General features: G+C 33.7%; 1 protein-coding gene across 1 annotated transcript in view; it reads right to left on the bottom strand.

The window, feature by feature from the left end:
- Nucleotides 1-26202, bottom strand: part of TDRD1 (tudor domain containing 1) — a 63967-nt gene that overhangs the window by 37195 nt on the left and 570 nt on the right. Inside the window, exons 2-12 of the mRNA XM_051973815.1 lie at nt 17448-17777; nt 14407-14465; nt 13677-13824; nt 11984-12089; nt 9032-9095; nt 8178-8282; nt 7728-7910; nt 7122-7265; nt 5188-5359; nt 3345-3431; nt 37-207 (exon numbers count right to left, since the gene is read on the bottom strand). Coding sequence (XP_051829775.1) covers nt 37-207; nt 3345-3431; nt 5188-5359; nt 7122-7265; nt 7728-7910; nt 8178-8282; nt 9032-9095; nt 11984-12089; nt 13677-13824; nt 14407-14465; nt 17448-17777 — 1569 coding nt within the window. The remainder of the gene's footprint in view (nt 1-36; nt 208-3344; nt 3432-5187; nt 5360-7121; nt 7266-7727; nt 7911-8177; nt 8283-9031; nt 9096-11983; nt 12090-13676; nt 13825-14406; nt 14466-17447; nt 17778-26202) is intronic.

Below are 26202 nucleotides of genomic sequence, written 5' to 3'. Positions count from 1 at the left end.
ATTCTTTAGCTAGTCAGTAAAATGAAATTGACTTACGGCCACTTTGTAGCTGTTGACAAAAGAAGTCTTCTGGAGTTTGAATATGGGCAACAACACCACAAAATTCATCTCCAACATTTAGGGATAACACCTTTGGAATCAGATTACTCTTACATTCAGTTGTTGTTTTATCTTTACTTGTTTTTTCCCCAGAATCTTCAAAATCACCTTCCCAGAAAATTCAAATAACAAATAAAATTAAAATTATCATAATGAAAACCTTTTAAATCACTTATAAAAAGAGACAATACTCTTAATAAATATAAATTTTTATGATGATTTCTTTATTCTATTACATGAGAGATTTTCGTTTGCAAACAACTTTTTATTGTACTAGATACTATTCCATGAATTTAACATGCATATTTTAGCCACAGCTACAAAAGTTAAATGAAAGTCCTAAGCTTGACTCTCCATAACATTTTTCAATTATAAAGATCAACATATTATAAAGGAAATATTTAGTTAAATCAGGTTAAGTACAGATTAGAAATTACAACATATAACTGCCAAACCAGAACAAAATTTCTTCTGAGAAGAATCAGACTACATTAAAACCTGCTACATTCCATGTATAATGCAGGTTGCTTTGAACTCCAAAGTACATTATTTAGCTGCTGTGTCAGGTACCTAGTAGCACCCCCCTTCTCCTTTCCAGCTTTCTTTTGTGTGTTGTCTTTAGATAAGCTTCTTGAGGAAAGAGATTGCTTTTCTTATTAGTATCCCCAGTGTTCAGTACAGTGACTGATATATATAGAAGATACTTAATAATGGTTTATTGAATTGAAAATCCATGTTTTAATATTCATTAGCTGTATGACCTCAGGACAAGTCCCATTTTTTCTTTTCTTTGTTCTTTTTCTTCCCTTCCTTTGGTTCTTGGATATACAGAGTTATCAGACCCTTATCCTGCAGATGCTTTGACCAGAGGAATGTAGCTTACAGGCTAGATTTCTTTCTAGAGAACTACAACTACAACAATTGGGGATATGTATAATTGCACAACAAACTAACTTAAAGGTGTGTAATGTTCAAGAGGTGTCCCTTTGGAGAGAAGAGAGCTGGCTTCCAAAATATTGAGCTTAGGTTTTAATGAAATGAACCCCAATGGGGAAACTGAGATATAGGGGGATGGATAAAAGCTTTCTCCCAAGCTCTGCTATTTTCAGAGGAGTCAGCTGGAGTCAGGAATTCAGGTTAAAGGAAAAATCTTCAATCTTTATTCTCAGTAGAGGTGAGGGGGAATTACGATAGCAATATGGGCAAGAAGGATTGCGATAGCAATATGGGCAGCTGCAACAAGAAGCGAGCTAGCAGAGGGGATCGGAGCTGAAGGGCCGTCACGATAGCAATGCAAGCAGCTGTGTCAAGATGCCAGCCCGCAGTCTCGCCTTCCGTTTTCCTTTCCACTCCTTTGCCTCTACCCACCAAAAACGTCATTTCCTATACAATACATCAGGACTTGCACAAAGAGTGGGCAGGGGCCATTCTTTCTCCAAGCGTATATATTAATAGAGTATGGTCCAATTACTATTTAGCCTCACGTGCTTGGGACTTCAGTGCATCAACTCAAGCTTCAGCCCATTAGAGTTTGATTTACTTTTATTTGTGGGGGGAAAAAAGGAGAAATACCCTCTTTTGAAATAAAGAATTAGTCTTTAAGGAATCATTGCTGGCTTGTCCTCATTCCTTTTTAGCCCATAGGAAGCAAGAATACCTGACCCATACAACAGTTGGAGTTTGCAGTTCCAGGAGTCCTGGAAGAAGCAGTGAAAGATATTATCAGATATTACAGATGACTACGGCTGCAATCTGCAGGTTGAGAACACCAGATTTAAAGGGTGTGTGGAGGAACCTCAAGACTGGACTGTTGAAGACAATTTATAATCTCTAAAATTCAGTTTGCAATTAGGAATGTTTTGATAGAACAGGAGATTAATTGTGCTTACAAGAATTTTAACAATATTCATGTTATACCTAAAATTTCTATTTCTAGAAAAGTTTATAAGGACTCCTTGATTGGAGGAAGTTGAAGTAACATTTTTTAGGATGAAGAAATTATTAATATTAATTCTGATAAGGTTCTTTAATGTGAAAGTAGAATAGGATATTCATATTCTGTGTGAATTTTAATTGTATTGAATTGTTTTAAAGCTGTTCCCCCATTATTTAGGGAGATTCTGAGAAGTGGTCCATATTTTTGTCCCTTTAAACATGGTTAAGAATATGTTTTGTTATAGATTGGATATTGAGCATCTTAAAAGCAAAACAATGAATTCTAATATTGTAATGTAATGTTGAATTTAAAACATCTATTTAGAAGAAGATAAGCTGTGAACTCTCTAGGATGAATCTCTTACTGTTATCCATGTAAGAAGATATGTGATCCTTGAGAGCTAAATTCACCTGAAGCTTTGATTACTTAGACTTGTTATTTGAGATAAGATCTCTTGGTGCTGTTGCTGATTTTTGAAATTTTGAGTTTAGATATCATCAAACCAGTAATGCACTATCTGAAAGAAATATACCATAAGTTACTCAAAGGAATGTGATCATGAATTGTTACAGGAGGAGGTTAGTATCTGGGCAAGAGTTGGGAGGACAGTTTTGACCTCCACTTAATGTGGGATCCTTCTGATTTCATTTCCCAATAGTATAAGAACCTGCCTGATTATTCCTGAGTCTGGCTATGAGGTGGAATTGTTAAACTGAACTAAGGATGTTTTATCCTGTCATGTATATGCTCTCAGGCTAAGGCCTGAAGGATCAGTTTTTGATTATAATCATGTCCCTGGCTTTTTCCTCTTACAGCAAATTTCTGCAATCAGGGTAAATGTTCAGTAGATGTAAGATCTTGCATTTTTCTATCTGAAAATATTGGTCATTATATACAAAATAAATGAGTATTTGGCCTAATCATCACCTATTGCTAGATACATATATCTGTTTCTTTTAGTATTTTTGTTGTTGCGATGGGCATTTTTATTTGTGAAAGTTACTTATTCTAATTACTGGGAGTACAAATGGTTGTGGTGATAGCTGGTCCCAGATGGGAGTTGGGAGTGCAGAACTCCATTTGTATGCTGAATAAGGCACTGATTCCAGGCCATGGTTGAAATAATTAGTAATCAGACAACTAAATTTAAGAGGGTGACCTACTATACATGGAACAATAAACTATGTAAAAATGAGGAAAAAGCAGTAAGACCATGATTTTATTCCACATTTTCCATCTGGAATAATTTTCTCCATCTGAAGTCAATATTATTCATACACAAAATATTTAAAAGAACATGAATACTCACTTTTATCTGAACTTTGCATTTTGGAATTTTGTCCCTTGGGTCTCAAACCATATCCCATTTCCAAAAGTACATGGTCTAAGTGTTTTCCTGTAAGATAAAAACAAGTGATTACTTCCTTTTTTAAATGTATAATGTTTCTTTATCAAATAGTATTGTATATGTTCAAGTTTAGTTTACTAGGTATAAATCACAGTCATAGGCTCTCAAAAAATGAGGCTTTTTTGAGCCAAAGGGCATTATGCTTTGGGAGATACCTAGCTATTTAAAAAATAAAATTAAAAAAAGAGAAATGGCATAATGTAAAAAATATGAACTGTAGAAAAGCAATTACTTAATATACCTAGAAGCTATGCTCAGTGTGAATTATTGAAAATACAGTAAAAATTAAGATTATCAAGTTTTCAGAAATGGTATTTAAATATTAATGTTGTTATAAAGTATATATATATGTGTATATACACACACATATATATTTTTATATACGTAATAGTCAAATAGTGGTAAGTTACTTGACGAGCTAATGCTTATAAAACTTCTATAAAAGTATATTTTCTAAAAGATTGATGAAAGCTACAATTTCTTTTTTGTTTGATTTTTTTTTTGGAGACAAATGGGGGTACACAGTATCTGAGGCTACATTTGAATTTAGGTCCTCCTGACTACAGAGCACATGCTCTATCTGCTATTAAGGCAGCAGTTTTAATATATGTTGTGTGAATTTTAGAAACTAAAAATGACAAAGGGACCCCAAAACTCTCTAAAAACTCCTTGAAGGACAGATTATCCTTGAATCCTGCCTCTGTAAAGACCCCACTGGAGGACAAACAGCTTCATTCTGTTATCTACGTGGGGCTAGTTGAGTCTGGAGTTGGAGATTCTAACTCCAATGAATTGGAGAAACATCGATTCAATTCTAAGATTTTCTATTCAATTCTAGCTCAAATTCCACCCATCAGCCCTCCTTAGAAGCAGGCCTCAGCTTGTAGCTAAAGGTTTCTATTACAAAAAGGGCAATTTTAAACCAAATCCTCACAGAGGACCTAGCATGCCCATGCCATACTTTGCTATGCCATGCTATGTCAAGGAAACCTCTGCCCACTGGAATATTTTCTTTCAGCGTTACCCTTTCTTTATCTCCCTCACCTATTTCTTTAATGAGACTTTATATCTCCTGTCAGGATTTCTCTACTAGCAACTTTACTCCTCCCCTTTTGGGACCTTGTCACTAAGGAGTTCGGCCTTTCTATTCATGCATAGCAAAGGCTGACTTCCCAATGCTTATAATAAACTTTTTATCAATCTAGCTTTTCAGGTTCACAAATTCCTTTACAAAGGACTTCTATGCTGCCAGAAGGGGATTCTCAAAACTCCCTACCCATGTGCCGGATCCCAAGGGGATTTAGGGGAGCCAAACCTCTTCATTTGATTAACTGAACCCCGAACCTGCCACCAGGCATCATCATTTAACTCCCTGACCACCAGGAACCCTAATGTCATCATTTGGTTCCCTGAATCTAATCTCATCAGAAAGGCGATCAGTATTAAGTATAATGATATTAACAGAATTCACTATTTCACCATTTCAAATTCATCAGGCTTGAATCAAGGAAGATTAGTTTTAAATTAATCTAGAAGTTTAGAAAAAAAGTTGTTTAAAAAAATTTTTTTAAGCCCAATTATTTTTTGGTACTTACAATGTAAAAAAAACCTATTATTAAAAATGACTGGCATGAATCTCATGTTTCCTTACCTTCTTCTCATGAATATTTGGAAAATAAATGAAAAAATTGATCTGCTTTAAATTTTCCAGCTGGATGGAGAAATAAATTATTTTTGATCTTACCAGATCCAGGAAGCAAAACATCAACAGCAAAAGAAATAATTTCTTCTTGTAATATATCAAGAATCTTCAAAGAACAATACTGTTCGACTAGTAAGGGTTTAATAGCATTGGTACAATCATTATTCCAACTTCCTTCTGCTGGGATTACATTGGCAACAAAGCACTTTATGGCCTGAAAGAGATTAAAGTCCTTCTGTATAGATTTTCCTCTTTAAGAACATATAGAATTTAGGTTTGTGTTTTACAACATTCAAGCATTATCCAGAAACCTCAAATTCTTAATTAAGTAAAACTTTAAAACTCCATAAAAAAAATTTATTTCCAACAAGTGTATAAATGTACATTTGTATATATATTTATCTGGAATTGTTTTTCTTCTGAGAAATCATAGGAATGTATATTTTAAAAAATCCTTTTATGTCATATGAAATAATTTTTAACAGCAGACTCTAGCTATAGACTCTGGAATAAACTATAAAACTTCTCTTTTATATTTTTAAATAGCATTTTATTTTTTCCTTGTAAAGACAATTTTTAACATTTTTTTTTTAAATTTGAATTCTCAAATTTCTCCTTCCCTTCCTTACTTCTATCTCTTCCCTAAAACAGTAAAAAAATTTGACATGGGTTATATATGAGAAACAATGCAAAACAGATTTCCATATTAGTCATGTAAAACTCCTTTTTTAGGCTTTTAAAAGCTATTCACAACCTCCCCAATCTGATTATATAATCTCATTTTATGCACACTACAATCTGACTACCTTCTTTTCCTCTTATAGGATATTCCATTCCCTGTCTTCATGTCTTTTCAGTAGTTGTTCCCCATACCAGAAATATTATTTTGCCTCACCAGTCCTATTGAATACTAAAGCACCAGCTTTCTATATATTTACTAAGTGAAACCTTGCTTGATTCCCCAAAATATAGTGCCTCCCCCAAACCCATCTTGCATTTATTCTGTGTATGTGTACGTGTGTGTATATATATATGCGTGTGTGTGTGTGTGTGTGTGTATGTATGTATGTTTTCTCCTTGATAAAAGATACGGTTCTTAAGAGCAAGGAAAGTTTCATTTTTGTTTTTGTATCATCAATCCCTAACACAATACCTGGTACATAGGAAGCACTCAATGCTTGTGAAAAAGATGAACAATTCCAAAAGTGAACGATAAAATTATATTTAACTAATTTTTAAAAACAAAATGATGTGCTAAGAAGTGGAAAAATCCATTATCTGTGACTAGAACTTTAATAAATTAGGCATGTTTTTTAAAAAAGGAAAAACATAATTAAATATTTATTAAGCACCTATGATGTTTCAAGGAATGGAAATACAATGAATTGATCCCTACTCACACACAGATAGAGAAAAAGGCAGGAATAAGGGAAATGTGAGAAGGGACAGAGAAGATGGAAAGAGGGAGAAAAGGGAAAATAGGAACGAAAGTGAGGTTTTCAAAGAATTTGCATTAATGTTTTACTATCCTCAGATGTAGTCAAAGGACAGAACATGCAAAAATAGTATTTCAAATATAAACTCACAATGCCATTAGAGTGTATATTAAAGCACTAAAATGAGTCATTCCAAAGAAATACACCTCACATCAACAATTCCTAAATTTGGGCATAATCAATCAACATTTATAACTTGTGCTTCAAATATGAACAGAACCTATAAATTATGATCTACAAAGCATGCCTCTAAGATAAAGAGAATTAAGATTGGGTAAAATTTATCAGGATACATGGATTTTCAAAATAAAAAATTTCCACAGATATGACAAAATTCATAACTGATATTGTGGAGAAAAATATCACTACTAAAGTCTGTTCACAATACCATATTAACAACTGCAAGGAAACCTTAGGTTGCCTAGAACTCAATCTTATCCTACTAAGAGCTTAATGGAAAACAAAAATGAAGAAACTCACACAAGGGGGGAAGAGTTCAATATTTTTGTTTAATTGCTGAATTCGGCTTATTGGAATAACTTCTCCATTTCCATAATCAATATATAAAACTTGTGCTTTCTTCTGCTGCACATCAACATCTTGTACTATTACTCTGTTCCAGGTCTAAAGGAAAATAAAACGCATTGCTTGGTTAAAGAATTTCAAAATCTAAGATACAAATTCAACTAATCTATGTTTTGCACAAATGGAAAGAAATCCCATCATTCTAAGTAGGCATTAAAGAAAAACTTGTGTTTTTTTTTTTTCCCTTTTCAAGGAATGCCAAGAAGTGTCTCTAAAAATCTGTTACAATTATTGGGTATTTTAACATGTATAACTAAATATTTTAGCGCTAATACTGTTATGTTTTAATTGAATATGCATAAGCTATTTAAAATGTCACTAACCCACAAGTAACAAATGTTAATAACATAAAAGAGGAAATATGAGATTGCACTTATAATTAATTCAACAAATTTTCTAAGCATTAGTATTTCTATGGATTATTTAAATGATAAAGTGACCAAAAAAAAGGTGCAAAAACAGTAGTTAATTTAATAGTTATTGCTTTGTTTTAAGGATTACCTGATCCACAGAGTATTTGGCCACACAGATTTCCCCTTTAATAGGAATATATTCCTCTTGAGGCATCATATTCATATATGATTCTTTCAAGCTTGTAGAAAGTTTTCTGATATATTCTAAAACTTCTGAAGAACAGATCTGTATATAAAATTCACCTGGATGCTTGAATTCAGTAACTGTACCCTTTTTGATAGTAAGAAAGACAATAGATAGTAACATTCAATTGTAACATGAATTTCTTAGAAAAATTTTAAAAACAAAAGATTCAAAGAATCATCAGAATAACTTGCAAATGGAATTTGTTGATTATTTTATCAATGACATTTTGCAAAGGAAAGTGTCATAAAGTAATCAAAAACTGACAGTGAAGAAAATCAAGTTCACTGGGGAATATGTAAAAATTAATAATCTTTTGAAAACGTTTGACCACATTACATAAGTAATTATTACCTTTATTTCCATAGTTTTTCTTAGCTGCAGATTTTGTAAATCAGAAAACATTATTTTCTTAGTACATCCTATTATTTCTGTGGTGATTCCAAGCTGATAATCATCCTGTTTAGAAACAAAGTTACTAGCTTAAAAGGTTTGATTCTCTTAGTATGGAGATAGAGCAAAAATTCTCAGAGTCCTTAAAACCAATTTTACTACTCATACTTAAAGAAAAGTTAAAACACTAAATATGAAAACATATAATCTTTATTTTCATTCTGCTCCTAAAAATATTCTGGAAATACTTCAAAGGACAATATGATGAATTGTCTATCCACCAAATAGTCTAACTCTTCATAAATAAAATAATTGGGGCTTCCTTTTGAATACATGGAAATGTTTATGTTTTTTAGAGGTAGATGAATGTTTCACAAATATATAAGGAAGAAGCTATAGAAAAATCTACAATTTTGGGGGGAGTCATGGTGAAACATTATTATATAGATTAAGTAATTTGTTGAAGCTAAATTTGTAGTGTTCTGTAATGCTATATACTAACAAAGAATTGGGATCAATGGAGCTATTGTCCTCTTATGTATTTATTAATAGGTCAAAAGTCACAGCTGGAGAGCAATCATAAAAAATTATTTTGGAGAGAAGGATGGAAGATTCTCACAAGAGAGCTTTAAACACATTTTATAAATGACTTCTGCCAACATTTGGCCCTACTCTTAATATTGCACTTAATATAAGTGCTTATATTAAAAAGTCTAAGAAATGAAATACATGGGCTATAATTAAGTTGCTCACTCTTAATTCAGTAAAAACTTTGTCTAAATTGTAAATCTATAGTAAAGAGAAACATGTTATACCTCTTTATTTACTTCCATTTTCTTTGTTTCACAAGATAATTTAGTATCATCAGGTTTAGGGAAACTGGAATATAGCAAATGATTAAAATATTAATAGTACTGAATTAAAGATACAACTAAAACACAATTATCCTTAAAAATAAAAACTACTTGATTTCTCTACAGAAAATTGCAGTAATAAAGTAAAAAAAAAATAACTGTTATGAACACAAAATTTTCCCTGATAACTGAGCAATGATAACAGTATTATTTTGGTTCTCCTTAATACATAAATTATTTGGGAGAGGTACTGAAGATTATGCTGTATTAAAATTTATAAGATATCTTTTAGTAAATTTATTTACTCACTATTTATTATGTAGTAAGTGTAGACCACCATTCTAGGTGCTGGAAAAAAATAAAATCTAAAAGATATACTCTGTTCCTTCATGGGATTTCTAATTCAGAAAGGGCCTTGCACATTTGTTGAAATGAATGACAAGTAGACAAATAATACATAATATAATAATCACAGTGCAGAATATAATAAGCAGATTGTAATATGGTAAGTTCATGTGAAAAGGAAAGAATTTCTGAAGAGGAGAAGGGCTAGGAAATTCAATGGCTTCCTGGATGAAGTAAAATCAAATCACAAAGACAGAGGTGGGTGATAAAGGAATTTCCAAATAGGGAATGCCTTTAACACAGATACAAACAGGGATGGAAAGCCTGGTTATGTACAAAGAAAAGCACATAGTTCAATCAGTAAAAAGATTGCACAAAGCAAGGGAAAGAAATAATTGTTTTAGATGCATGTATTAGTAAATGCATATGTATGCGTATGTATATGTAGGTATATGTAGATATGTTTGTGGGGAGGGTATATGTGGGTGTCAGTGTATGTATGTGTACATATATATGTGTACATATATATATATATGTGTCTATACACACACACACATCTCTGTGAAGGAGTTTAAAGTTGGGGGAAAAATAAAGTAAAAAGTGTACAGCAGAGAATAAAAGAATAACCTAGAAGGAAGCACAAAAAAGATGTACAGTCAAGAATATAATGTCTTCTATCATTATATATGCTTTCTTGAAATGGAAATTTGTTATACATTTTGAATTCTCCTTGATAATCTGCTGAGCCCTTGAAATGTTTTTTTTTTCCCTCTCCCCCTTTTCTGTTTTTGTTTTCCTATTTTGTTCTTATTTTGTATTTAGTTTTAAATAAATATTTTTAAAGAAAAGATAGAGAGGTGATAAAGACCTGAAATATTTATTTGGTAGCTGTAGAGAACCACTAAAGTGAACAGAAGAGGGGCATGATAAGAATGTGTTGAATGAAGACTAATTTGACAGTAAAGTAAGGAACTAATCAGGGATGGGGAAAGACTGCAAGAGTAAGTGAGAGAGAGAGAGAGAGAGAGAGAGAGAGAGAGAGAGAGAGAGAGAGAGAGAGAGAGAGAGAATTTAAACAAAGCTGCTACAAATGAAAACAACAAAAAAACCTGGTATCTGAACCATGCTGAAACATGCTGGAGCTAAGATTAGATAAAAGAATTGAGGGAAAGAGTAGTGGAACCACACAGCATTAACAATGCCTAGGGAAGTGAGGGGGTGCCATGGAGAGAAATGCACCTTTACAGCTTTGTCCCTACTACCTTCATTAGAACCGGGACTCCTTATAGTTGTCCTTCACTCTGGCCAGCAATGCACTGAACTCCTTATGACCACAGGGGTTCATTCCCCAAGTCATCTCTTGTATCTAACATAGTCTACAGAGATTTCCTGGCAGAGATTCCTTCTCCAATCCCAATGTACACTATATGACCTGCCCAATTTGGGTAAGCCTTCCAGGCCCAGCTAATTGAGCTACAAACATGGCAGTGATTCAGGGAGGACCTCTCCTGAACAGAGTGGTTCGAGCTGAGAGACCCAGTAAAACTGCTATAACTAGGGAATTAGCACCAGAGTCAGATCAAAAGCACTGCAGGGTATCTGGGCTAATAGTTTCTAAGGGTATTAAATGGTGAGATGCTAGGGATACTCACTTCTCTTGCTTCCTAGGTTTGTCTTAGCTGAATAACTCTCCATTCCTCTAAAATGAGGCCCTAGGACTCACAACTCCTGCCCCCAATCCTTTCATTACCTGAGTAAAATGAGAAGTGTTCAGAAGAACGTTTTCTACTTTAAGAGGTGCTTGAGAGAATTGAGGGAGGATGTGAAGCCATCAGTCTCTGAGTTCTACACTGAGTAGCTCTTAAAAAGTATCCTTTTTCTTTGTATAATGAACTCGTATGTAAGTACAGCACAAAATGGTATGAAATACAGAAAGTTGATCAGACTGAAGAGAATTTCTCAGATACAGAGTAGGGGCAGAGACACACAGATTTTCATAATTCTAATTAATGTTCTATTTTCATTTCCTAGCCCAATTCTGAACCAGGGTTAAAATCAGAATCCTATGAGAAAGACCAATGGAAAAGGAGAGCAGGTTATGAATTTATAGCAAACATCTTCTAATGAGAAGAAATATTGTAATCAGCATAAAAGCCAGGACAAACAAACTTAAGTACAAGCTCTGAAGTAGCCAAGGGGTTAGTGGACTGAGAATAGTGCCATCTGCTGATGAAATAAATGTATTCTACTTTTTAGTTCATAAGATTCTCTGAAGAATGCACCAAGTATGGAAGTCAGCTAGATGAACAGCTTAAGTTTTAGCAGCGCCACCAAGTGGACACTTAGTATTTACATGACCATTCACAAGTTTTAAAATAAAAAAAATAACCCCAAGTAAAAGCTAAATATTACTTGGGACTGCAAATATCAATGTCTCCAATAGTAAAACAAAAAAAAACCCCTCCCATTTTTTCTAAATACCATGAATAGCTATATCTTTCAGAGTTCAATTCTTTATATTTAAAAAACAGCTTTCTTCATGATAAAGTATAAATCTCATATACTTACTTTTGTTTAATAGGTTTGCACACAATGCTGTGTGCAGACCAGTCTCTTCTCTGGCATGCTACACAGCAATAGTATGTTTGCTTGCATTGTGAACACCTTAGGGAACCTAAACAATATAAAAAGTTACTACCATATTTTCCAAATTAGATATATAAATTAAAATTTACAATTTATTTCAGTAACATCTTGCCAGACTATCTAAGATAGTCTTATGATGAAAGTCTGAAGAGGATGATGCTATTTTGATACTCCTTATGTCTGTATCAGAATTAAACATTAATTATTAACAGATTAACTCATTAGTATACTGTTTATAGTTTCAAAGTTTATTTTGCAATTAGATTTCTATTGGGATTTTTATTGGGAGATTTAAAAATGCATTAGGTACATCAGAATTATTATCCTAGGTCAAATCCTTATGGTCAATCTAACCTCATTCTGTCTTAGTGTTAAGCAAACATGTTATGGACTGCCATCATCTTTCTTGCTGAAAACCTCAAATTTTCAGTGATACAAAACATAATCCTAATTTCCTTTACTAATTTGAGGAGTATTAAGTCCAAAGCAGATTATTTTAACTTTCTTTGAAACTAATTTTCAACCTGTACCTCAACCTGGGATAATAAAGGATATAAATTTATCTTATATATGGAAGGTATATCCTATTATGCCCTCAAAATCCTGACCTCAAGGATTCAGCAAAGTCTGAAGCATACTTTTTAGTATACTAAAATATCCTAACATTGTAGGACAATGCCCAGATTTGTGAATCATCACAGGATGATGGTTATTGGTATGGGGACCCCAAGGGAATTTTATTTTGGGAGAGTCAATTGTGAACTTATTTGAATTTTAAGATTATTATGTTTATTTGCCAACCTAAAACAAACTCAATTTTTAAAAAACCCTCAAACTTTCAAAAAAAAAATACTCAACTTTGCAAAGGGTTTCTTTCAAGCAAATCCTCCCCACAAATAGACAACAAACTTTTTAGCCTTTTCTTGTTAGTTGTTACAACCATCCTTTCAAATGAACCCAGTTCTATTTGCCCTGTATTTTGCCATGAAGGGTCTGTTATGAAATTTAAGAACCGCTATCAAGAGGTGCATCTTTCAAACATTTTAATTCTTTTGTCTGTCTTGCCTGCACCAGAGCCCCAAAGGTCACAAATTATAGGCTAAGTTATACAAAACAAAGTTGCCCAAGGAATCAAAAGGGAAAATATATCCTGCTAATGTGTTGTGACTGGCCAACTGGAAGGGTAAGGAAGAGAGCAGACCCCTGACCCCAATAGGCCTTGGGCACTGCCATGCAAATGCATCCCTGAAACAGGTGAGGCAGTTCCAGGGGGAGAAATTGAAGAGTGATAACCACGGTACTAAACATACTCTTCCTCTTCCACAATAGACACTCTCAGAACAAAAAAAGTAGTTGGCTGTAAGCAGAACAAATTAGTAGTTGTGGCAGCTGTAGCAAACAGAAATTGTGACTCATCCCTGCATCCCTGATGCACAGAAAAAAAAAAAAAAAAAGAGGGCTGCTGGCATATTAAATTGTGTTCCAGGCATCTACCAATACTATTAAATTTTACCCTGGTTTGCTTTTCCTAAGAGATTAAAATTTCACTATTTACGTATTATCAGATATATACACTTAACATGGTAAGAGGCCCCAAAAGAAACGATACACTTACCATACAGCCCACACCGATGGCAAGTAGTTGACCGAGGTGATGGTATTAATGAGTTAAATAGTTTAGAATCATAGTTTAAAGACAAAGGATTCTCGCTCAAATTCTGCAGCATTTTTGGTTTTGCAGGAGACAAATGAGTACTAAGCTTCTATAAAGAAAAGAAAGAAATATTAAAATCTGGCTAATTTTCAGAAGTTATTTGCTAAAACTTAAAAAGGACTAGCATTAGATCTGTGATAGAAGGACTTCCCAGATAAGGAAACTTTTTGCTTTCTCTGCAACTTCTACATATTAATCTTTTCTGTATAAAGGATCTTTTGGCAACCTGGTGAAGCCTATGGACTTCTTCTCAGAATGTTCTTTTAAAGTACAGAAAATAAAATACAAAGGAAAAGGAAATCAATTATACAGAAATTTTAAAAAAGAAAAATCCCCCCACCTAAGTGTATGCTCCTTGAAATTCATCTTTGGATTCATGAGCCCCAGGTTAAGAACCCATCTTGAAGAGCTGCTCAGAGAACTGAAAGGTGAATTGCTTAGGGTCATACACTTGAATCCAGGTCTTCCTGGCTCCAAGAACAGCTCTCAATTCATCATGCCAAAATGCCTTTCAGTAGATAAAAGATTAATAAACTAAATCTAAACATTACTTCCAATTTCAGAAATTACTACCTCCAATGCAATATTAGATTTTTAACCAAGAAGCAGCAATGAAAAAATGGTAACTCACTGTATTCAGTTCTTTGGTTGGTAAATTATTTCCAATATTTAATGTTGCTACTGAGTTTCCTAGGGAAGAAATAAAAGATATAGACAGATAAGCAGATATACAGTCTAATAAAATAAAAATAATGCTAAAATTTACTTAAATGAAAATCTGAAGCACACTATTGAAGACTGATTTTTTAAATCTAAGAAACAAATAGTCATCATTAATTTTTTTTTATAAAAAGCTTCATTAGAACAGTAACTGAAATATCTAATCTTTGCATCTCTGCCTAAAGTTTTCTGTATATATTAGATATGTAAATATGGGTAGAAAGTGCCAAGTACAAAATAAGCAATGGTCCCAATAAGATAAACATGCTATTCACCAAGTTTGTCTCTGAAAAAAAAATTACTACTAACAAAGAAAGATTTTTACTTAATAAATACAAAGGAAAATTTATTTTATAGGTTGATACCTCAGTTATTTCAATGTATTGAGTACCTACTCCCTTTACTGGCATGTCACAATCTGTATGATTCCCATACATGCCTTTCTGTAAATCCTCCATGGGAGATCTAACCAAAACATGAAAATCATTTTCTGGATTTTTAATAACTTTTGGACACCGATGCAGCATTCAGATTCATAAACTTCATTCCTGCTTTTATGAATATCCTATTTCTCCTTTTCTGTTATCTGTTTTTGATGCTCTTTTATATTACTACTGGCAAATGCATTGTGATTGACATGCAATAGCACTTTTATACTTGCTAGATCTCTTTCCATTGCTCTTTAGGTCAAATGTAATTTTAATTCTTCTGAGATCAATGTTTGACAATTTGCAGCCAAAACGTATCCATAAGAGTACAAAACAATGGACTTTTTTGCATTAGTTAGCAGTTGTGTTCAAAGAAAATGATGGTAACTTCTCAAAGGCAATTATTATAGCTTTAGTCCCTTCACAATTCCTGATCAAAATATAGACATCCTAATAGACTAACTCAGTGAACTTCCCATTCATAGAGGATATAGTAGAAGTCACATTCTTCATCAACTATTTCCCATGAAGATGACAATTCAGTTTCTTTTGCAAGATGTGGCTCTCACTGGGTGGTCTGATGGTCTTTTAGAGCCCAAATAATTCATAAAATGTCAAGGGCAAATAGGATCATTTGAAGAAACTGCTTGTCAGTGGGCAAACTCTTTTCAGTTTGAATTTTGGACTACAATCCTAAGGAATGTGGACATGAGAACATATAACTTCCTGTCTTATTTTTCATTTAATATTGATATCAATAAAGATGATGATAATAACATTAGCTAAAATTTGTAAAACTCTTTACCAATATTATCTTATTTGATCCCCACAGCAATCAAGTAAATTAAAATGATTATTGTTTGCATTTTAAGCTAAGGAAAGTGAAGCTGAAAGAAATGATTTGTTTGTGTCACACAGTTAACTTAGTGTTTAAGATAGGATTCAAATTCAATTCTCTAGACTTCATCTAAAATATTCTACATTCTATACTATATGTAAGTGGTATAGTGAAGAGTATATTGTAGCATTTGTAATCATGATGACTTGGGCTCTCAAAATCTATTTCAAATAGTTATTCTGTATAACTCTGCCTCAAAATTGTGAGGATCAGTGTAAAGTGCTTTGGAAACTTTAAAATATTACACAAATGTCAGGTATTGTTAATATTCATCATTCCATCCAAACAATCAACGAGTTCAATCAAGTAGACTTTATAATTAATTCTTAAGTGAAATGAATACATGCTCTGGAAAGCCTTTAATCTTTTCTTGCTGCATTGGACCAAATGTTCTTTTTTAATAAACAGATATATTAAGACCTTTTGTTTTCTGTGCCTTATATAGAAAGAGAACACTAATGACCTTACAAAGAGCTTAATGAATACTTGTTAAATGAATTATTTCCTTTCTTAGTTTCATCAAAGCTATATTCAAGATGTTTATAAACCATCCTTAAAAGATTTTGTAGAAATGATTAGATGAGCATATGCATCAGAAGTTGCTAATAATCTTTTCTATTCTTCAAGAATCTGTAGTCTTTTTCATTTTTCAGGAGCTTTTATTTCCTTGAGATATTTTGAAAACTAGATCCCCATAAACTTTTAAAATTATGCTATCTTCAGTGTAGATTTCTTCCATATATACTGAGACAGGATCCAGTAAATCCCCACAACTTCAAATTTTTATCATTATTTATTAGTTTTCAATTTAATAGAAAATAGAAAGATAGAAAAGAAAAATAAAGCAAAACAAAGCAGAACATCGTCACATGCCCAGCAGAATGTCAGGGAGGATTCAAAATATAAGTGAATCAAATTTGTATCTACCACTGTATCATCAAAGATAAAATCCCTGAGAAGGTAGAGTTTTAAATGTTATGGTTTTACTATCAATATCGATGAGCACAAACTGCCAAAATAATAGCAATAGATTCATTCGAACTCATGTCAATTGATCATCTTTCCAGTTTCATTCAAAAACTGTCTTAGGTTTCCCTTGATTAGGTCTTACACTAAATGTCAAATTACATTAAAAAGGTCAAGTAGCTGCTTATAATTACACACAAAATGTTTTCAAAGACATTTACTTCCTGAATGGTACTGGTTTTAACTAGGTTTTAACTACCCTGCAAGGTTTCAAGGAAGACAAACATCAAGAACATAATAGATCAAACCATAAAAGAGTTGTAACATTTATGTTACTAAGCCACTTGTGTATGCTTACAAGTATAGCTACTTTTTATTTTTTACCCTCTTCTGTCACGTCTTTATGCAAAAAATTTGATTTCTGTTTACCATTATCAATTTAGTCATACAGGCAATTCAAAGAGATAAGTAATAGAGAGCAGATTTTTGCATCGAAATTGACCTTTAAGTTATATTTTGATTTTTGAAGTTATCTAGTTAAAATTTCAGACTAAAGAGACTGTTCTAAAGTTCTCTTATTAGTATATGGTTATACATATTTGACAAGAGCTACAAAAATATCTAAAGTAAAGATAATCAAAGAGTGCTATTTTAAATCACCTGTTGATGCTTTCTTGTCGATTTTTGATCCAACTGCTTCTTTGTTAACACAGTTAGGGTTGGAAGGTGGTGAACTATTTTCACAACTAGCAAAATATCGTTTAGTTTGTTCACAAAACAAAAAATTTTTTTTGGCAATTCCCACTGTTTTACTTCCATGCTCTGGACTTTTCAACTTAAAGTTGGGATATGATCGAGGGCTTCTTAAAGGTTCATGTGGAGGCTTGATTTCATTCCTCTCTATATTTAATTGCTCTGTCACTTTGCAAGCAGATATATCTGAGTTATTTCTTGACATCTTATCAAATTGAAGCTGAAAATCACAGATACCTAAGAGAAGAAAAATGTTCAAGAGATTTCCTTAAATTAACTGTATTATAGATTAATTACTAAGTTAAATGTTTCTCTACACTGTGAATACATAACTTCAAAGAGAATAAAAGGAAATGTTTTATTATCCTATACTTATACCACAAATAATTTTTTGTTTATAAATATTTACAAGAAACATTTAATGCAAATGGCATATAGCTAAGGGACTTTGTGGTGCACCAGATAGAGCATTTATCCTGGAGTCAGGAAGACCTGAGTTCAAATCCAGTCTCAGAAACTTATTAGCTGTGTGACCCTGGGCAAGTCATTTAATCCAAACTGCCTCATGCAAAAATAAACATGCAGGGACAATGCATTACATAGTGGTAAAATAATAATAATAATAATAATAATAACAACAACAACATGGCAATAGCTTTCAATTTATATCTATTAAACCATAGTAAAATTTATTTTGTAAAAGACTGTGACAGAAGAATAGCCAACAGTATAATAATATTAAGGGACTTAAAAAAAAAAACAAAATGGTTAACAATAAATCTGATTTGAACTGCTTAATAAGCTTGAATGAATATGTGTTTACACATACACATATAAGCCAAATGGGAGATATATACTTTATCAAGTGTACATAAAACTTGCAAAAATAAATCACATACTAATTCATAGAAAAGCCCTACATATATTAAAAAACCCAGAAATTAGAATCTAAAATATAAGCAAAAGGTAATAACTACATGAGAATTAAAAACAATTAGAATGACTGTTAAAGGAAGAATGTCAGAAAAACAATATTTAAAAGATAAATGGCAATATCATATGTCAAAACTTATAGAGGGTAGTTAGCTTTTCAGGATGAAATTTATATTTCTAAATGCTAATAAGAAAAAAGGAAAAACAATCAATTTTACACATATATCTCTAAATTGGGAAACAAATAATAATCCTAGAGATGATGAAAATAAACACAAATAAAAAGTGCTTTTTGAACAAAATCAACAGACTTGATAAACCATTATCAACATTAATTTTAAAAAATGTAATTAACAAAATTATGAATGGAGATAAACATAAAACAAAACAAGAACATAATTAGGCAACACAACATAAAAATATATTCTGGCAAATGTGACAATAAAGAAAAATGATAAAGTGAAATGATCAATCTACTGAAGAAAACAAAAAAATCATTTATTAAGTGTTCATTATGTGCCAGACATTGCTGAAGTCCCGAAGCTAGGAAAATAACAAATAATATAAGCAAAAAATATTATTAATTATAGAAGAAATAACTCAAATTTTCAAAGAATCACCTCACTATCCCTCTCAAAAATTAAAAAAAAAAGTCAGGCAGAAGTATGGCAGAATGGTTTCAAATTTTCTAAGAATAAATAATCCCTGTTATACACATTATTTAGTCCAAGAATATGAAGGAATATACCTTTTATGAGGCAAATATGATATTAATGTTTATAATCAATGAAAAGACAACATAATGAAAAAGAAAATTACATTTCTCTCATGAATTTATATATGAAAATTTTAGACTTATAATTAAACAGGCTTTTCCCTCAACATAAAAAGTTAGTTGAATATGAGAAAAACTATCTTCCAAATTAAAAAAAAAAACCTAAAGGCTTTATAGGACTAGACAAAGTCATAATGAAATTTATATAGGAAAATAAGGAAGAATATCAAGAAATACACTGAAGAGAAAAAAGCTGAAAGAAATTCTTGCAAAATTAAATTCAAAAAATGCAAAGCAGGTACAAAAACTATTTGATGAGGTAAAAAATGGAAAAAAAATTATCAATGATGTAGATATACTAGCTGTCCAACTAATGGGAAAACAAAAACAAAAACAAAAACAAAAACAAAAACAAAAACAACAACAGGACAAAAATAGTGGATGTAAACAGAAAAATTAAAAAGCTAAGAGTCATGCATTGAATTTAATCATAAGTTGTTATTATGTTAAGGATGTTGTATTGACATTTCATTTAAGGGTTAACATCCAACATTTAAAAAAGGTTTTCTTTAGGGGGCAACTAGGGGTGCAGTCCTCCTATAGTCAGGAGGAGGACCAGAGTTCAAATGTGGCCGCAAACACTTAATACCTATCTGTGTAATGCTGGAAAAGTCACTTAACCCCAACTGCCTTAGCAAAAAGAAAAAAAAGTTTTCTTTACTCAACTATGGAGGATGTGTAAATGTTCATTATTTTGAACTTGATAAACATGTCTACATACAAAACCAAAAAAAATCTATCACATACAGAATTTTTAAAGGTTATATTAAATGTAACACGACTACCAACAATATCTTGTCTCTTTTTTTCTGCAAAGAACCTACCATGAAGTTCCACAAAGCTGTAAAAAAGGAAAACAGAAGCACCTCAATTCAATTAGGTTATATTGGCAGTATTAAATGGTGAGCTATTTTTTTTTAAGAAGGGGGGAAGGGGCAGGTTTCCAGACGTAATTTCATTGGGTCAGGGAACTCCCAACATTGACAAAGTGCTTTTCAGGATCACACTATCCTGTTTTAGAGACTGAAACTGAAGTCAGCCAAGTAAGACATTTCATCTCTTGCCCTTCAGTCTCTGCATAGGCAATAATAGTAATTACTGTTTGCAAAGCATTTTCCAAATATTATCTCCTTTTATCCTTAAAATCACCCTGGAAAACTAACCCTAGGCAAAGTGCCTGAGGCCAGATTTGATTTTCCTGACTTCGTGGCCAGCACATTATCCCCCAGGCCAACTAGCTTCACTGTATCTCTTTATCCCTGGAACCTTAGAAGGTTCTTGAATTTCAAAGTTCCATTAAAGGCTCAAGCTCAAGGACTACCTCTTGCACCACTCTGCCTCTGCCCCTTTCCCCCTCCAAAACCAAACCAAACCAAACCAAACCAACCAATAAACAAAAACAAACCTCATTGGGATATATTTTGCTTCTACTAAACTGTGCCCATGTTTCCCCAGCTCCTTGAGAAAAGGGAGTGCTCTTTTTATCTTCTCCCCAATTTCTAGCATAGTATCTGGCACACAGTAGGTCCTTAACAAGTACTTGTTGAATAGAAGGGAAGTGAAAATGAGCTGTCAGGCCTGCTGCTTCAAACAATTACTGCTGAAAAGTAATGAGAATAGCTGTGATGGAACAAAGGATAATGATATTGCCAGGGGTAGGAGTTTTCTCCTTTGTAGAACATCAGGGAACCAAAAAAAGTCTGAAATCTTCAAAAACCCTGTAAAATAAAGACACACTAGATTGCATTTTTCCCCCCAAGGTCACAGAAATAATGCTACAGTTTTATTCAGCCAATGTTCAAACACAATTCTCTTTTAAATGCCTGTTTTTTAAGTATGTTGATCCTTATAGTGAGGATCAATTTATTAAAAGGGGAAAATTTGTGTTACTGAGTTATAATTCTTTATAAATTAAATAACACCCACTAAAATCAACAAGATGTGAAATGGTAGAATACTCCTAATTACAAAAGGGAGATAAATAAACCACTTTAATAGTATCTCTGAAACAGATGGGGGGGAGGGGAGCTAGGCAGAATGGAGAGAAGAGCTGGACTGACTGGGCCCTAGACATTGCAATCAAAGTGAAAAAGCTTAGGGTTTATGGCATCTAATCATATTGTTAATGTCATGTGGCTGCCGCTTCAGTATTTTCTCCAAAGGTTTAACTACAGTGGACAATTCAGGGCCCCAAAATTTATCTAAGTATGACCAGGGGAGGCTTGAAACTTTTTCTCACTCTCTGGCTTGGACTTTGGGAGGAAAGCTTGGGAACTACCTCAGAGAAGCTCTTCCTTGAGAGACCAGCCCCAGGAAATCAAGATAAAATGGTTTCATTCTGTTATCTATGTGGGACTAGCTGAGTCCAGGATCGATATCTATTCAACTCTACTGAGTTGGAAATAAGTCCAGGAACACTCATTTAATTCCAAGATTCTCTATTTTGATTTTAGCTCAAATTGCTCCCAGCCCTTACACCAAGAGGTGCCCATATAACAAACTTCCTTCAACCCAATCCTCTTGCAGAGGACCTATACATGCCATGCCAAGGAACCTCTCTCTCCCCTTGGCACAGCTGTAACCCTCTGCACGATGAAATGACATTCTCTTTTCAGCATTACTCCCTCTTTATCTCTCTCACCTATTTCCCTAACAGGACCCTATTCACTTTCTCTGCTAAAGGATTTCTCTGCTATCCTGACACTAAAGAAGTCAGCCTCCTAGCAAAATCTGACTTCTCAGTTCTAATAATAAACCTCTTTTGCCAGTTTAACTTTTCAGGTTTGTAAATTCATTTACGAAGGACCTGTGCCGCCAGAAGGGGGTTCCTGTCCTGCAACAAACCTCATCATTTGGCTTCCTGACCAGGAATGAAGGGGAGCTGAACCTCATCAAGGACACCAAAATTTTGAGGCTGCAAATATCTAAAATAATGGTTTTAGATTATTTTAAAAATTTTTTACATGTATCACTTAGCAGGATTTTTACTTCTTCAGCAGCATAGAATTAACAACATAGTACAATCAATCCAAGAACTATTAGTCAAAAGTGGAAAATTACCAGAAAATAAATCCCTATTTTGATAAGTTTCTGGAAACTCTAGAAAAGTAGATTAAAAAATTAGACTCATTCCAACTTTGTATATTATATGCCACAAAAAGCTCAAAATGGACACATATCTTTTACATTAAATCAAAATCAAAAATTATCTTATCAAGTATCTTTCATAAGTATACCTGGGGAGAATTCTTAACCAAGTAAGAGCCAGAAGCTAAATTATTAAATAGATCATTTTAATTACATAAAATTTTATGCTTTTGAATAATGATTTTTGCAGAAGCAAAATTAATGCATGTAGACTAATAGAACTAATCATTGAAGGGAATTTTTTTAATACTCAATTTCTGTAATAAGCAGTAAATAAAAATGAGAATTCTAATACCCAAGAAATATGAGAAACACAAAAAAACCTATAAGTCATTCCCCAATTGATAAGTGGTCAAAATGATAGGAACAATTCTTAAAAGAACGACAAATCATTAAACAAAAATCATACAGAAAATAGTTCCAAATTACCAAAAAAAATTATGTAACTCAAAGATAACATCTTATATGTATAAGATTGACAAGCAGTTACAAAAACATGGTTACAATCATGAATGAGAAATAGAAAACATCTTTTTAAAACAAACTTAAAACTCCATGAAGAAAATCAACTGGGCTGTCTGCAGAGTTTACAAACTGTTCCTACTCAACATTTTCCTGTAGGACCCAGTGACCCTTGTAGCCCCGACCACCCACTTTTACTCCTCTATCCTCCATGCTATCCCAACTCTACTCAATGATTAGTGAGTCCCTGTCTGAAACTTCTTTATCTCAACAAGGCCCAGCCTGGTTTTTTTTTGCAAAAAGTTCACCCTCTTCTGCTACAGTGTCTTCTGCAATGAACATTAGCCAAGAAAACTTATTCCTCTCCACCCCCATCATACCCTGTCTTCCTAATAAATGATATCTAGGTATCACTATCCAAACCCCATTCTCCATTATCAAATGCCCCATTTTCCTTTCCTGTCCCCCTCACCACCAGGTCTATCCAACCCTTTTCACAGTGTTCGCTGGAATACCTGGTTCCATGAGTTACAAAGTTGCTTTTATTTTAAATCTTCCTTTCTCATTCTTTCCATCTTCTTGCAGTCACTGAAACCTGGCCCCATTCTGATGACACAATGTGCCTAGCCACCCTTTCCAGAATTGGTTGCATTTTCACTTATGACCCAACTTTGCTTGGGGATGAGGTCAGGGAGTCAGAATATTTTCTGCTTACCACGGGTACTTTCAAGCTATCTCTGCCTCCATCAGTAAGTAGCCCCTCTTTCTTTCAACACCTTTTAATTTTAGTGCCTATATTATTTCCAAATTACCTTGTAATGTCTTTGTGTGTATATGTACACACACACACACACATATACAGAAAAATATGCATATGTACATGTATACAGATATGTATATGTATCTCTGTATGTCTCATATGTTTACATGTTATCTCTCCCAATAGGTTCTTTGTCTCCCTAGTATTTAGTTCCAGGCTGAATTTTTTTTTTCTTGACTAGATAAAGGAGGCCATGTTCTATCTCATTTATTACTCAGTCTTAATCATTGACTGGGTGGCTGCCTCAATCAAACTCATATCTGTTAAAGAATATAATTTAAATAGGCCAAGGTCTCATATTGTATCCAGGGCCATGTCTAGTCATCTTGATCTCTATCTGGTCGCCAGATGATCTGGAGGGGATAGTGAGGCAGGTGACTTTGCCTTAAATTCAATTCATTTACATGTCATGGCATGCATCCCCTTCCTGAAGTCATGGTCCTCTTGAAGAATGAACAACAGCAGCACTAATTATAGGGTCTCATACATAGTAAGCACCAGATAAATGTTTCTGACTGAGGTTCACTTAATCCATACTAATTACCCAATCAAGATGCTAGTAATGGTTTCTATACATTTCTAGGACATGAGTTTAGTCCTTATCTCAGTCATTCTCTCATCTCCAATTTTTAGCCTTATTCTAGAGTCCTTCAACACATATGTTGATAATGCCCTTAAACATTCTAACTTCTCAGTTCCTAAACCCTATTCTTTGCCCATGACCTTCCTACTCCTCCACCCTACTAAAGCTATACACAGAGATGGTCATTATTTTGATCTTGCCATCACTCAAGAGTCCATATTCTTGAACTCTGAAATTCTTTTATCTGATCAGTATGTGGTTATTTCACCTTTCCTTCACCTCGAACCCTTGACCCTAATTTTAGACTCATTTGTGACCTTTTAACTATCCTCCCTCAGTTCTTTCTCAAGCTCATCCTTTACCTTCTCTTTACCTTACTACCTTCTTCACCCTGACCCCATGGTGAACTAAATCAATTTAACTCTACCCTCTTCACTCAAGAGTCTTTCTCTATCACTGATTTTTCCCCAGCTTTGGATTTCTCAACTATTTATTATCTTCATTCCTTTTCATGTGTTGCTGAAAGAGGCTAAAAGTTACTGAGACAAGATAATAATCTTACACCTCTGGGCCTGCAGTCAGGTAGACCAGAGTTCAAAAACAGCCTCAAATACCTACTAGCTGCAAGACCTAGAGTAAGTCAGTTAGCTTTTACCTTAATCCACCAAATCACTCCAGTATCATTGCCAAAAAACCCCATCTTGAGACTCAAAGGAAAAACAATCAATTTTTGTTTTGTGTTCTACAACACAGACTTTTACAAGTCTTTTCACCCCTCCTAAAACTTTCTATTGCTCCCATGCTTCCTCCCCTGGGGAAAAAAATGTCTTTTGCAGAGAACTCCCTTATGTACCTTCCTTCTCATCCCACATCGCTCAGATGCCTTCTCCACAATCTCATCCATCCCTTGACTCACACGAAAGTGGCCCTTCTTGCCAAGGCTAACTCTCTTTACATACTTAAATGCTACATTCCATCCCTTTCTTTTTTCTTTTTCTTTTTTTTTAAGTTCACTGGCTCCTTTTTCATCCCCACTTTCTCAGTCAATTTCTTTCTACCAATGGCTTCTTTGCTCCTATACATCTATATCTCTTTCCCTCATCCTCAAACTTTCCCTTGATAGTCCATCCCTGATATTCATATTCTCTCTTTCTCTCTCTCTCTCTCTCTCTCTCTCTCTCTCTCTCTCTCTCTCTCTCCCTCCCTCCCTCCCTCCCTCCTTCCTTCCCTCCCTCCCTCCTTTTGTAGCTAACAATCTTAAGAAAATCATCTACCAGGGCAGCTAGGTGGCACAGTGGATAGAGCACCAGCCCTCAAGTCAGGAGGACCTGAGTTCAAATGTGGCTTCAGACTTACTACTTCCTAACTCTGTGACCCTGGCCAAGTCACTTGTTCCCAATTGCCTGGAAGGGGGGGGGGGGGGAATCATCTACCATTGGTGCCTACCATTTCTTTTCTCTTACTCTTTTCTTAATCCTGTGTAGTCTACCTTCAGACTTCATCCTTCAACTCTACCTGAAATCTCCAAAATCACAAATGATGTTTTCATGGCCAAATCTAAACTTCATTCTTTTTGACTTTTCTAAAGCTTTTAACACTCTTTTTAAATATTCTCTTCTCTAGGTTTTCGAGACAATATTCTCTTCCAGTTCTGTTTTCCTCTTATCTGCTTCACTGTTCCTTCTCAGTCTTGTTTGCTGAGTTTTCATCCAAGCTGTGACCCAAACTCTGGATGTCCTCCATAAGCAATGGTGTCCCCGAGGCTCTGCTCTGAACCCACTTTTCTTTTCCTTCTATAACATTTGGCCTGACCTAATCAATTCTCATAGACTATGGGAGAGAAGTCTGAGTTTATCTGACTCTGACCTCAGTTTCTCAAGTT

This window comes from Antechinus flavipes, chromosome 2 (genome assembly GCF_016432865.1).
Source record: "Antechinus flavipes isolate AdamAnt ecotype Samford, QLD, Australia chromosome 2, AdamAnt_v2, whole genome shotgun sequence".
NCBI classification, from domain to species: Eukaryota; Metazoa; Chordata; class Mammalia; order Dasyuromorphia; family Dasyuridae; genus Antechinus; species Antechinus flavipes.
Note: the sequence above shows the minus strand (reverse complement) of the source record. Positions and strands in the feature narration are given on the sequence as shown.